General features: G+C 44.3%; 1 protein-coding gene across 1 annotated transcript in view; it reads left to right on the top strand.

The window, feature by feature from the left end:
• The window catches only part of HTRA3 (HtrA serine peptidase 3), an 84,036-nt gene extending 72,423 nt beyond the window's left edge, over positions 1-11,613 (top strand). The window contains exons 7-9 of the mRNA XM_038745350.1: positions 737-785; positions 3,489-3,584; positions 10,713-11,613. Of these exons, the coding sequence (XP_038601278.1) occupies positions 737-785; positions 3,489-3,584; positions 10,713-10,878 (311 nt within the window). The 3' untranslated portion in view covers positions 10,879-11,613. The remainder of the gene's footprint in view (positions 1-736; positions 786-3,488; positions 3,585-10,712) is intronic.
• The last annotated feature ends 1,384 nt before the right edge of the window (positions 11,614-12,997 follow it).

Below are 12,997 nucleotides of genomic sequence, written 5' to 3'. Positions count from 1 at the left end.
CAGCTGACAATTGGCGGAGTAGGGATTTGAACCCATGACCTCTGAATCCAAAGCCCATGCTCTTTCCATTGAGCCATGCTGCTTCTCTAATGGTATGGTATGAATGGTAGAGGGAGCTGAGGAGTGATGGTAATAATAATAATAATAATAATAATAGTATTTGTTAAGCACTTCTATGTCAGGCACTGTAATAATAATAATAATAATAATAATAATAATGGTATTTGTTAAGCACTTACTATGTGCCAAGCACTGCTCTAAGTTCTGGGGTACATACAAAGTCATCAGATTGTCCCATGTGGGGCTCACAGTCTTCATCCCCATTTTACAGATGAGGCAACTGAGGTACAGAGAAGTGAAATGACTTGCCCAAAGTCACACAGCTGACAAGTGGCGGAGCCGGGATTAGAACCCATGACCTCTGACTCCCAAGCCCGGGCTCTTTCCACTGAGCCACGCTGCTTCTTGGGTGGATATGAGCAAATCAGATTGGACAAAGTCCCTGTCCCACATGGGGCTCGCAGTCTCCATCCCCCTTTTGCAAATGAGGGAACTGAGGCCCGGAGAATTGAGGTGACCTGCTTCAGGTTACACAGCAGATGAGTGGTGGAGGTGGGATTAGAACCCATGACCTTCTAACTCCCAGGCTTGGGCTCTCTGTCCACTATGCCAAGCATTTCTGCTGGGCCCATTACTGAACCCGCAATCCTAAGAGTATGTTGTCTTTCTTTTCCAGATGTGAAAAAACGGTTCATTGGCATAAGAATGTGGACGATCACTCCAAGGTAGGTAACTTAAGGATCAGAGATGGAGAGACCTTCTCTCTCTTCTCCGCCCCCCTCTCCTCCCTCTTTTCCAAGAAAAGTCACAGTTATCCTGGCCTTCTGCCTGAAATCTCGATCACGACCAACATTTGAACTTCAAGCGAGTGATTTCATGTCCATTCCACTGTTATACAATCATGCAGAGATTTTTTTTGCAACTTCCAAACTCTAACTTTCTGGAGAAGGTAAATCAGAACTCACCGCCCTTTTCACAGTGAAAACGAAAAAGTTCTGTCAATTTGCCAACAAATTACTTAAGACATTATGCTCACTTCTTATCTTATCCCTGTCTGAATAATGCAGTCTTTGATTACAGTGGGAGTTGAAGACCTACGAGGAAAGAGCAGACGCCCTCAACCATAAGGTTGAAAGCAGCATGGCCTAGTGGATAGAGCACGGACTTTAGCGTCAGAAGGTCATGGGTTCTAATTCCGACTCAGCCACTTATCAGCTGGGTGACTTTGGGCAAGTCACTTCACTTCTCTGTGCCTCAGTTACCTCATCTATAAAATAGGGATTGAGACTGTTAGCCCCCGTTGTTGGGTTGGGTCTATATATTGCCAATTTGTACTTCCCAAGTGCTTAGTAAAGTGGTCTGCACACAGTAAGCGCTCAATAAATACGATTGAATGAATGAATGACAGGCACTGTGTCCAGCCCAATTTGCTTGTGTCCCCCCTCTGCCAGCACTTAGTACAGTGCCTGACAGATGATAAGTGCTTAACAAATACCACAATTCTTATCATTATTGTTATTATTTTTATGGTATTTGTTATAATTTACAATTATGCTACTTGTTAGGCATTACTATGTTCCAAGCACTGTTCTAAGTAATGGGGTAGATACAAGTTAATCAGGTTGGACACAGTCCCTGTCCCACATGGGACTCACAGACTTAATCCCCATTTTACAGATGAGGTAACTGAGGCACGGAGAAGTGAAGTGACTACCCCAGGGGCACACAGCAGACCAAGATTAGAACCCAGATCTTTTTGACTCTCAGGCCTATACTCTATCCACTAAGCCACGTGGTTTCCCTTATTGTTAAGTGCTTACTAAATACCAGGTACATCAGGTAGGATACAGTGCCTGTCCTACATGAGGTTACCAGTCTGGATCTCCATTTTATAGATGAGGTCACCGAGACACAGAGAATAATAATAATTGTGGTATTTGTTAAGCGCTTACTGTGAGCCGAGCACTGTTCTAAGCGCTGGAGTAGGTACAAGGTCATCAGGTTCCCCCAGGAGGGGCTCGCAGTCTTAATCTCCATTTTACATAATGAGGTAACTGAGGCACAAAGAAGTTGAGTGGCTTGCCCAAGGCCGCACAGCAGACAGGTGGCAGAGCCGGGATTAGAACCTATGACCCTCTGACTCCCAAGCCCATGCTCTTTCCACTAAGCTACGTTTATTATTATTATTATTATTATTATTATTATTATTATTAATGTACAGCAAATAAACCTAATGAAAAAATCTTCCACTACTGGTAATATTTACACTTGATCAGAGAAGCATGTATTGTACGTTTTACCACCTTTAAAGAAACTTTTACATCAGCCTGGTCGCCTTTTGGGGGTTTAAATAATAATAGAATTTGTTAAGTGCTTACTATGTGTCAAGCATTGTCCTAAGTGCCGGAGAGAGATAGTAATGCCATTTTCATCATTTCCCATGGGAAAGTGGTCTTTTTTTGATATTTGTTACTATGTGCAAAGCACTGTTCTAAGCTCTGGGGAGATACAAGGTGATCAGGTTGTCCCACGTGGGGCTCACAATCTTAATCCCCACTTTCCAGATGAGGTAATTGAGGCACAGAGAAGTTAAGTGACTAGCCCGAGGTCACACAGCCGACAAGTGGCGGAGGTGGGATTAGAACCCATGACCTCTGAATCCCAAGCCTGAGCTCTTTCCACTGAGCCACTGGTTTGCACACTTTTGCTTAACACTCCCTGGTCCTGGGACAAGTAAAGAGTGGAGCAGAAATTCTTATTTGAGTCCCCCAGAAATCATCTATATGGCAACTCATAAAACCTACCACCTAGTAACTTGTAGGTCACAAAATAAATGTGAGATACAGTCTGAAACCTTCATTAGATACTCTGAGTTCAGAAGCATCATGGGCTAGCGGCTAGAGCCCAGGCCTGGGAATCAGAAGGTCATGGGTTCTAATCCCGGCTCCACCGCTTTGCTGTGTGACCTCGGGGCAAGTCACTTCACTTCTCTGGGCATCGGTTACCTCATCTGGAAAATGGGGATGAAGACTGCGAGCTTCATGTGGGACAGGGACTGTGTCCAACCTGATTGACTTGTAACTACCCCAGCGCTCAGAACAGTGCTTGGCCATAGTAAGCGCTTAACAAGTACTATAATTATTATTATACTTTCCTTCTCCCTTTGCGCGTCTCCCAGTTCTTTATCATCTTTATCAGGTCACACCTCCATGAGATGGGCTGAGTGTGGACTGCTAAATTTCCCCTCTCAAACCCTTCTCCGGCCCACCTCATAAAGAAGGAGGCCCTGACGTTTCCTGATGTGAACCTTAAAGGCACGAAACAAAACAAATTAAGCTTCTCCAGCGAGCTCGAAAAAGTACTGAACGCACACAGGCCCATTTTGGAATACGAAATGACCCGATTCTGACGTTGTCATCCCTTTCCAGTTTGGTGGAAGAACTGAAGCTTAATAATCCTGATTTTCCTGATGTCAGCAGTGGAATTTATGTGCATGAAGTTGTTTCAGACTCACCCTCTGAGAGGTAGGTAGATTCCAAAACAAGCAGCGCTCTGCATTCTGAAGACATTTATTCAAGCAACTTGGCAAGGGTTCCTATTCAAGGCAGACTCACATCTGGGCATGCTAGATTTTTTTTTTCCAGTGGGATTTGAGCTTTCTAGCAGAGTGAGCGAATCATGATCCAAGAGGTTGTTTTTAAGGGTCGCTCTAAGAGTGTAAGAAAAGCCAAAATTGTCAGTCCTAATGGTTATGCAGTATGGTTGTCTATTATCAATGAATGGCCACAAAGAACCTTAGGAAAAATGTATGATGTTCCTGGATTTGCACCCTTTATTCGCTTCTCCCACTTCCCCGCAGTCCTTCTGTTCATAGCCGTAATTTATTTATATTAATATCTGTCTCCCCCCTCGACTGTAAGCTCCCTGTAACCCATGACCTTTTAGACTGTGAGCCCACTGTTGGGTAGGGACTGTCTCTATATGTTGCCAATTTGTGCTTCCCAAGCGCTTAGTACAGTGCTCTGCACATAGTAAGCGCTCAATAAATACGATTGATTGATTGATTGATTGATTGACCTACTGACTCCCAAGCCCGTGCTCTTTCCACTAAGCCACATTGCTTATTATTATTATTATCATCATTATTACTGTTAATGTACACCAAAGAAACCTAATGAAAAAATCTTCCACTATTAGTAATATTTACACTTGATCAAAGAAGCATACATTGTGCATTTTATCACTTTTAAAAAAAGTTAATATCAGTCTGGTCGCCTATTGGGGGTTTTAATAATAATGGTATTTGTTCAGCGCTTACTACGTGCCAAGCATTGTCCTAAGCGCCGGAGGGCGATTGTAATGCCATTTTCATCATTTCCCATGGAAAACTGGTCTTGGTTTGCATGCTTTTGCTTAACCCTGTCTCCCCCCTCGACTGTAAGCTCCCTGTGGGCAGGGAATGCATCTGCTTGTTGTTGTGCTGTAATCTCCCAAGACCCAAGTAGTGTACTGCACCCAGTAAGCGCTTAATAATAATAATAATAATAATAATAATAATAATAATAATAATAATAATAATGGTATTTGTTAAGTGCTTAATTATGTGCCAGACTACTAAGTGCTGGGGTGGATACAAGCAAATCGGGTTGGACAAAGTCCCTGTCCCATGTGGGGCTCACAGTCTCAATCCTCATTTTACAGGCAAGGGAACTGAGGCCCAGAGAAGTGAAGTGTCTTGCCCAAGGTCACACAGTAGACAAGTGGCCAAGCTGGGATTAGAACCCATGACCTCCTGACTCCCAAGCCCTTGCTATTTCCACTATGCCATGCTGCTTCTCCTAAATATGAATGATTGATTAGCAATTGACAGTGTGCTTGTTACCCGCCCCCCCAAATCCATCCTCATAATAATAATAATTATTGTATTTGTTAAGCGTTTACTATGTGCAAAGCACTGTTCTAAGCACTGGGGAACTTACAGGGTAATCAGATTGTCCCACGTGGGGCTCACAGTCTTCATCCCCATTTTACAGTTGAGGTAACTGAGGCACAGAGAAGCTAAGTGACTTGCCCAAGGTCACACAGCTGACAATTGGCAGAGCCAGGATTTGAACTCATGACCTCTTACTCCAAAGCCTGTGCTCTTTCCATTGAGCCACGCTGCTTCTCTATGGCTAAGGGTGAACTTAAATTCTTCCCACACCTCTAATTTTCCCCCCATTTCATTTTAATAACCTCTCCTGATAATTAGAACAATAACTGTAGTACTGTAATACTGGAGTGTTCTACAGTAAGTTTGGCTTACTCTGTGCCAAACGCTGTTCTAAGCTCTGGGGTAGATACAAAACAATCAGGTTGGACACAGTTCCTGTCCCACATGGGGCTCGCAGTCTAAATGGGAAGGAGAACGTGAATTGAATCCCCATTTTACAGATGAGGAAACTGAGGGGCAGAGAAATAAAATGACTTGCCCAAGACAAAGCAGTAAGCAAGTGACGGTGCCAGAATTTGAACCCGGGTCTTACGAATCCCCCTCAAGACCCATTTGGTAACTTTCTTTTTGTCTATTACACTCCCTGTGGTAAAAATAATTCCACGTGCTTCCCACCTGCGACGAGAATACTTAGTACAGTGCTCTGCACATAGTAAGCGCTCAATAAATACGATTGATGATGATGATGAGAATGTTTTTCTTTTAGTTTACGTGGAGGGGAAGAGAGAATTGGAATGCATGGAACACTTAAATTCTTGACCACTCATTTAAGGTTGTTCCCCCTTTGGTTGGCATTTTGAGGGGAATAAGTCTGATGACGGTCATCTACCTTCCTGAGTTACTTCAATCAAAATCCTTTGGGATAGAGCGTAGCCTGTCGTGGCATTCCATCTCCATCTGGAAGCAGAGAGGATGGCTGGAAGGGAGGGATTGATTAATCAAGCAATCAATCATATTTATTGAGTGGTTACTGTGTGCAGAGCACTGTACTAAGCACTTGAGAGAGTATACTACAACAAAATTAACAGACACATTCCCTCTATTCATTTATTTGTTTTACTTGTACATATCTATTCTATTTATTTTATTTTGTTAATACGTTTTGTTTGGTTCTCTGTCTCCCCCTTCTAGACTGTGAGCCCACTGTTGGGTAGGGACCGTCTCTATATGTTGCCAACTTGTACTTCCCAAGCGCTTAGTACAGTGCTCTGCACCCAGTAAGTGCTCAATAAATAGGATTGATTGATTGATTGATTGGTTCCTTGCCCACAATGAGTTTACAGTCTAGACGGGAAAACAGGCACTCAAATCAATAACTTATGCATGTGGACATAAGTGCTGAGGGAGGGATGAATAAAGGGAGCAAATCAGGGCAACCGCAGAAGGTAGTGGGAGAAAAGGAAATGAGGGGTGAGTCAGGGATAATAATAATAATAATAATAATGTTAGTATTTGTTAAGCGCTTACTATGTGCAAAGCACTGTTCTAAGTGCTGGGGAGGATACAAGGTGACCAGGTTGTCCCACATGGGGCTTACAGTCTTAATCCCCATTTTACAGATGAGGTAACTGAGGCACAGAGAAGTCAAGCGACTTGCCCTAAGTCACACAGCTGAGAAGTGGCGGAGCTGGGATCTGAACCCACAACCTCTGACTCCCAAGCCCAGGCTCTTTCCATTGAGCCACGCTGGCCTCTTGGAGGAGATATGATCATCTTCCTGCCCGATGTTGGGTAGGGACCGTCTCTATATGTTGCCAACTTGTACTTCCCAAGCGCTTAGTACAGTGTTCTGCACACAGAAAGCGCTCAATAAGTATAATTGAATGAATGAATGAATGGAAGTTTGATAAATCCTTCCAGCGATCCTCCCTTCCCCTCCCTATCAACCCGGAGTCCAGAAATGGGCTAAACTTTTCTTGAACTCTTGGAAACATCTTGCCTTCAAAATCCTACGTAATTTCGGCAGTCGACAAATGTCTGTAGGTTTTAAACTCACCGGGAGTATGAAACTTATCTGAAATGAGTAACTGAATAATTTGATAACATCACAGCACTCGTTCCAAACCTTCCACTTGAATAACAATCATTTTTCTTTCTGGGAATGGCAGTTAGATTTGCTGATCATTTGAAAGTCAAGTAGCTCCCACTTTGGGAAGCTTGTGTTCATTCAAACTGTTAAGGTTTTTTAGGGCGGGTTTTCACGTGTCCTTTTCACGACATCATATCCCATACCGAAGCTTCGAATTAACGTTTTCTTTTCCTAAAAACTTTTTTGGCAACACTTTCACCCCCTTTGGTAATGGAGAAAATATCTTCAGTGCACTGCACTTGGCTCTAACAGTAACACTAATAATGATTGGTGCGGTGCTCTGAACACAATAAGCGCTCAATAAATACAATTGAAAGAATGAATGATTGGGAAACTCGTTAAGTACTTACTACAGGCCATGCACTGTGCTAAGCTGGGGTAGATATGCTACAGTCAGATGTGGCTCAGTGGAAAGAGCATGGGCTTGGGAGTCAGAGGTCATGGGTTCGAATTCCGGCTCCTCCACATTTATATATTTTTTTATAATGGCATTTATTAAGCACTATGTGCAAAGCACTGTTCTAAGCTCTGGGGATACAAGGTGATCAGGTTGTCCCACGTGGGGCTCACAGTCTTAATCTCCATTTTACAGATGACGTAACTGAGGCATAGAGAAGTGAAGTGACTCGCCCAAAGTCACACAGCTGACAAGTGGTGGAGCCGGGATTTGAACCCATGACCTCTGACTCCAAAGCCCGAGCTCTTTCCACTGAGCCACGCTGCTTCTCCACTTGTCAGCTGTGTGACTTGGGGCAAGTCACTTTACTTCCCTGTGCCTCAGTTACCTCATCTGTAAAATGGGGATGAAGACTGTGAGCCCCACATGGCACAACCTTGATCACCTTGTATCCCCCTCAGCGCTTAGAACAGTGCTTGGCACATAGTAAGCACTTAACAAATGCCACCATTATTATTAGTATCATTAATCCCCGTCCCCACATGAGGCTCATAGTCTAAGGGGGAGAAAGAACAGCTATCGAATCCCCATTCTGCAGATGAAGAAACAGAGGCATAGAGCATGCAAATGACTTGCCCAAGGTCACACGTCAGGCAGGTGGTGGAGCCAGAATTGGTGAGCCCACTGTTGGGTAGGGACTGTCTCTATATGTTGCCAATTTGTACTTCCCAAGCGCTTAGTACAGTGCTCTGCACATAGTAAGCGCTCAATAAATACAATTGATGATGATGATGACTCTCAGGCCCAGGCTTTGCCCATTAGACTGCATCACTTCCCCACCTCTGTAGTTGAAAATCAAACGAGGTTTTCCAAGCAGCCTCACCCACAGGTACCATCTGTCCCAATGTTCAATTTGATCAGAAACTCCCTCCCGTCGGCTTTAAAACCCTCCATCACCTTGCCCCAGCGCTTAGAACAGTGCTTGCCGCGTAGTAGGTGCTTGACAAATACCATAATTATTATTACCTCACCTCCCTGATTTCCTTCTCCATCCCAGCCCGCAGACTTTGCTCTTCTAATGCCAACCTACTCCCTGTACCTCCATCTCGTCTATATAATAATAATAATAATAATAATAATAATAATAATAATAATAATGTTGGTATTTGTTAAGTGCTTACTATGTGCCTAGCACTGTTCTAAGCGCTGGGGGGATGCAAGGTAATCAAGGTTGTCCCACATGGGGCTCACAGTCTTAATCCCCCTTTTACAGATGAGGTAACTGAGGCACAGGGAAGTAAAGTGACTTGCCCCAAGTCACACAGCTGACAAGTGGCGGAGTCAGGATTAGAACCCATGACCTCTGACTCTCAAGCCTGGGCTTTTCTCACTGAGCCACGCTATCTCTCCACTGACCTCTCGCCCATGTCCTGCCTCTGGACTCAAACTCCCTCTCTCTTCGTATTCATTCATTCAATCGTATTTATTGAGCACTAACTGTGTGCAGAGCACTGTACTAAGCGCTTGGAAAGTACAAATCGCCAACATATAGAGACGGTCCCTACCCAACAATGGGCTCACAGTCTAGAAGGGGGAGACAGACAACAAAACAAGTAAACAGGTGTCAATACCATCAAAATAAATAGAGTTATAGCTATATACGCATCATTAATAAAATAGAGTAATAAATACGTACAAATATACACAAGTGCTGTGGGGTGGGGGTAGAGCAGAGGGAGGGAGTGGGGGCGATGGGGAGGGGTGGAGGAGAAGAGGAAAAGGGGGTTAGTCTGGGAAGGCCTCCTGGAGGAGGTGAGCTGTCTTCGTATCTGACAGACCACACCCTCACAACCTTCGAAGTCTTATTCAGCGTGGCTCAGTGGAAAGAGCCCGGGATTTGGAGTCAGAGATCGTGGGTTCAAATCCCAGCCCCGCCAATTGTCAGCTGTGTGACTTTGGGCAAGTCACTTCACTTCTCTGGGCCTCAGTTACCTCACCTGTAAAATGGGTATTAAGACTGTGAACCCCCCGTGGGACAACCTGATCACCTTGTAACCTCCCCAGGGCTTAGAACAGTGCTTTGCACATAGTAAGCGCTTAATAAATGCCATTATTATTATCATTATTATTATTCAGAATCCCATCTCCTTCAAGAGGCCTTCCCCGACTAGTCCTTCATTCATTCATTCATTCATTCATTCAACTATATTTATTGAATGCTTACTGTGTGCAGAGCACTGTACTAAGCGCTTGCTCTTCTCTCACCCTCTTAGGTATCACATCTTTAAGTTGGATTTTCACCCTTTATTCACCCCTCCCTCAGCCCCACAGCACTTCTGCATATGTCCTTAATTCCATTGCTTAGTACAGTACCTGGCGCATAGTATGCCATGTGGCTCAGTGGGAAGAGCCTGGGCTTGGGAGTCTGAGGTCATGGGTTCTAATCCTCCTTCTGCCACTTGTCAGCTGTGTGACTTTGGGCAAGTCACTTAACTTCTCTGGGCCTCAGTTACCTCATGAAGTCTGTGAGCCCTACATGGGACACCCTGATCACCTTGTATCTACCCCAGTGCTTAGAACTTAGTGCTTTGCTCATAGTAAGCGCTTAACAAATGCCATCATTATTATTAGTAGTAGTAATAATAATATTACTCCCCCTAATATCTTCCCCTCGTCCCCCTCTCCATCCCCCCATCTTACCTCCTTCCCTTCCCCACAGCACCTGTATATATGTATATATGTTTGTACATATTTATTACTCTATTTATTTATTTATTTATTTTACTTGTACATATCTATTCTATTTATTTTATTTTGTTAGTATGTTTGATTTTGTTCTCTGTGTCCCCCTTTTAGACAGTGAGCCCACTGTTGGGTAGGGACTGTCTCTATATGTTGCCAATTCGTACTTCCCAAGCGCTTAGTACAGTGCTCTGCACACAGTAAGCGCTCAATAAATACAATTGATATGATGATATAGTAGTAAGCGCTAAACAAATACCATCATTAATATGATTATTCATTTTAATGCCTATCTCCCCAGCTAAGATTGTAAACTTGTTGTGGGCAGGGACCATGTCTACCAACTCCGTTCTATTGTCTTCTCCCAGGCACTCAGTACAGTGCTCTGCACATAGTAAGCGCTCCATGAATATGATTGGTTATTCTTGCAGGGGTGGGATCAAAGCCGGGGACATCGTCGTCAAGGTGAACGGACGTCCTTTGAAGACTCCCAGCGACCTGCAGGAAGCAGTGATGAATGAGTCGCCGCTGTTGCTGGAAGTTCGAAGGGGAAACGACGACCTGCTCTTTAACATTGCCCCCGAAGTGGTCATGTAGTTCGACCGAACGAGGCCTTGCCCCTTCCCTCAACCCTCTGACAACGGGCCCTCAGACACCTCCTTTTTCAGCTAATCCCATCTCCTGTCGACTAACGATACGGTGAACTAGCAAGTGCCTGAGCCATTTCCGCCTGTAGAAGCTAAACGTAAACGCGGTAACGAGATTCAAACGAAGGACCGGATTTTGCCATGGCTGGGACGTCCGAGACTCTCCCCGGAGCTGCTAGGGCAGCGTTCCCAGAAGCAGAATATGACCCGGTGGTTCTGAATGTTTGCATTAGAGTATTTAAAAGTGAGCTATAGCTAAAAAATAGAAACACACAATATTTTTCTTAGAGAGATGTATCGGAGTGGAACTCTGGCCACGTCGTATTCACTCACGTAATTGCCCCACTTTCCCACGCGATTTTGGTTTGATTAAAGATGGGTGGGGTGAGGATGCAGATCCTATCAGACTTAAGTCTGTCCATAAGCGGTGGAGGAAGAAAAAATGCAAAGAAAGATAAGAGGCCATCTGAGAATAGGTCTCTTCTATTTCTCCCTCCCACGTGCTGCCTGCAAGAGGTTCAGTGAATTACAGTAATTTCCCCTCCCCTTTCTCTTCCTTTCCCATTTATATTGTTGTAGGGTTCTGACCCTTCTCCCGCCGGCACACGTCACGGCCTGCGGAATAACGCAGTGCTTAGCAAAGTGCTCCATGCACACTAAGCACTAAATAGATACCCTTGATGATGATGCCATTCCTTTCATACAAAAAATAATCCTTGATTTCCTATTCCCCAAAACGGGATGGGGGTCATTACCTGGCGGGATGCGGGGAAGGCAATTATGCGAGTAAATATGGGTCATAAAAGAAATTCTCCTCAGGGTTTTAACCCTGAGGTAAGTGGGTCCGGTGGGAGGCATATTTAATCTCACAGGTTCCTGGTGTGCCATTTGGGGTTTTGTTGCATGGCACTAACTGGCCGCCTAGAAATCGGGAAAAGCTGACAATTCCCAGAGAATGATCCGGACCCGGAGGGGAACGGAGCTTTTTGGACTATCCCAACATTCCACTGACGAGCCTGAAGAGGCATTCAGGGAGAAATGCCTGCCAATCGGGAGTCATCCATAATGGAATGACGGAATCTGGATGGAAAGCTGGGCTTTCCTGGCCGTTGAGAAGAGGAAATTGGATTTCAAAAGAATTTCTCGCATTGGGTTGTACAGAAGCCTGAAGATGGAGAAGTTGGTGGATGTCAGAAGAACAAAAAGTGGAAAAAGTGAGACAGCTAGGTCATTCAATTCTGGAAGATAGAAAATGATTCTTATAGAATTAATGCCATGTGGACAAAAAAAGTGCCGGGGAAATGGAAACAATGTATGAGAAAATGCAGAATATTTTTTACAGGTTGGGTGCAGATTAATAGGATATAAAGTTTACCAGCTCTGCTGTAAAATTGATACTCTTTTTAACTTGTATGTTTCTATTGTATGAAAATTAAAGTTTACAGGCAAACTGTGCTTACCTTCATGGGTCAGTGATTCATTTCTTGTGACCATTTAACTCATCATAACCAATAATAATGACGGCATTCGTTAAGCACTTACTCTGTGTTAAGCACTCTTCCAAGCGCTGGGGTAGATGCAAACAGTTTTGTTTTGTTGTCTGTCTCCCCCTTCTAGACTGCGAGCCTGTTGTTGGGTAGGGGCCATCTCTATATGTTGCAGACTTCTACTTCCCAAGTGCTTAGTACAGCGCTCTGCACACAGTAAGTGCTCAATAAATACGATTGAATGAATGAATTAGATTGGACACAGTCCCTGTCCCACATTAAGGTCACAGTCATAATCCCCATTTTAAAGATGAGGGAACTGAAGTGGAGAAGTGAAGTGACTTGCCCAGGGTCACACAGCAGACAAGTGGTGGGGTGAGGATTAGAACCCAGGTCCTTTTGACCCCCAGGTTTGTATTAAGCACTTGGATGGGACAGTCACTGGATTAAATGTCGAGGTCAATACAAGCGAATCATCAATCCTCACAGAAAAATGAGGCCTCAAGGTGCCAGTCCCCTCTGACCGTTCGCCCTGAGGCAGCTGCTTCTCTTGTTTTCCATCAGAAGCCGGCTCCAGCCTCA

Source organism: Tachyglossus aculeatus, chromosome 4 (assembly GCF_015852505.1).
Source record: "Tachyglossus aculeatus isolate mTacAcu1 chromosome 4, mTacAcu1.pri, whole genome shotgun sequence".
Classification (NCBI taxonomy): Eukaryota; Metazoa; Chordata; class Mammalia; order Monotremata; family Tachyglossidae; genus Tachyglossus; species Tachyglossus aculeatus.
Note: the sequence above shows the minus strand (reverse complement) of the source record. Positions and strands in the feature narration are given on the sequence as shown.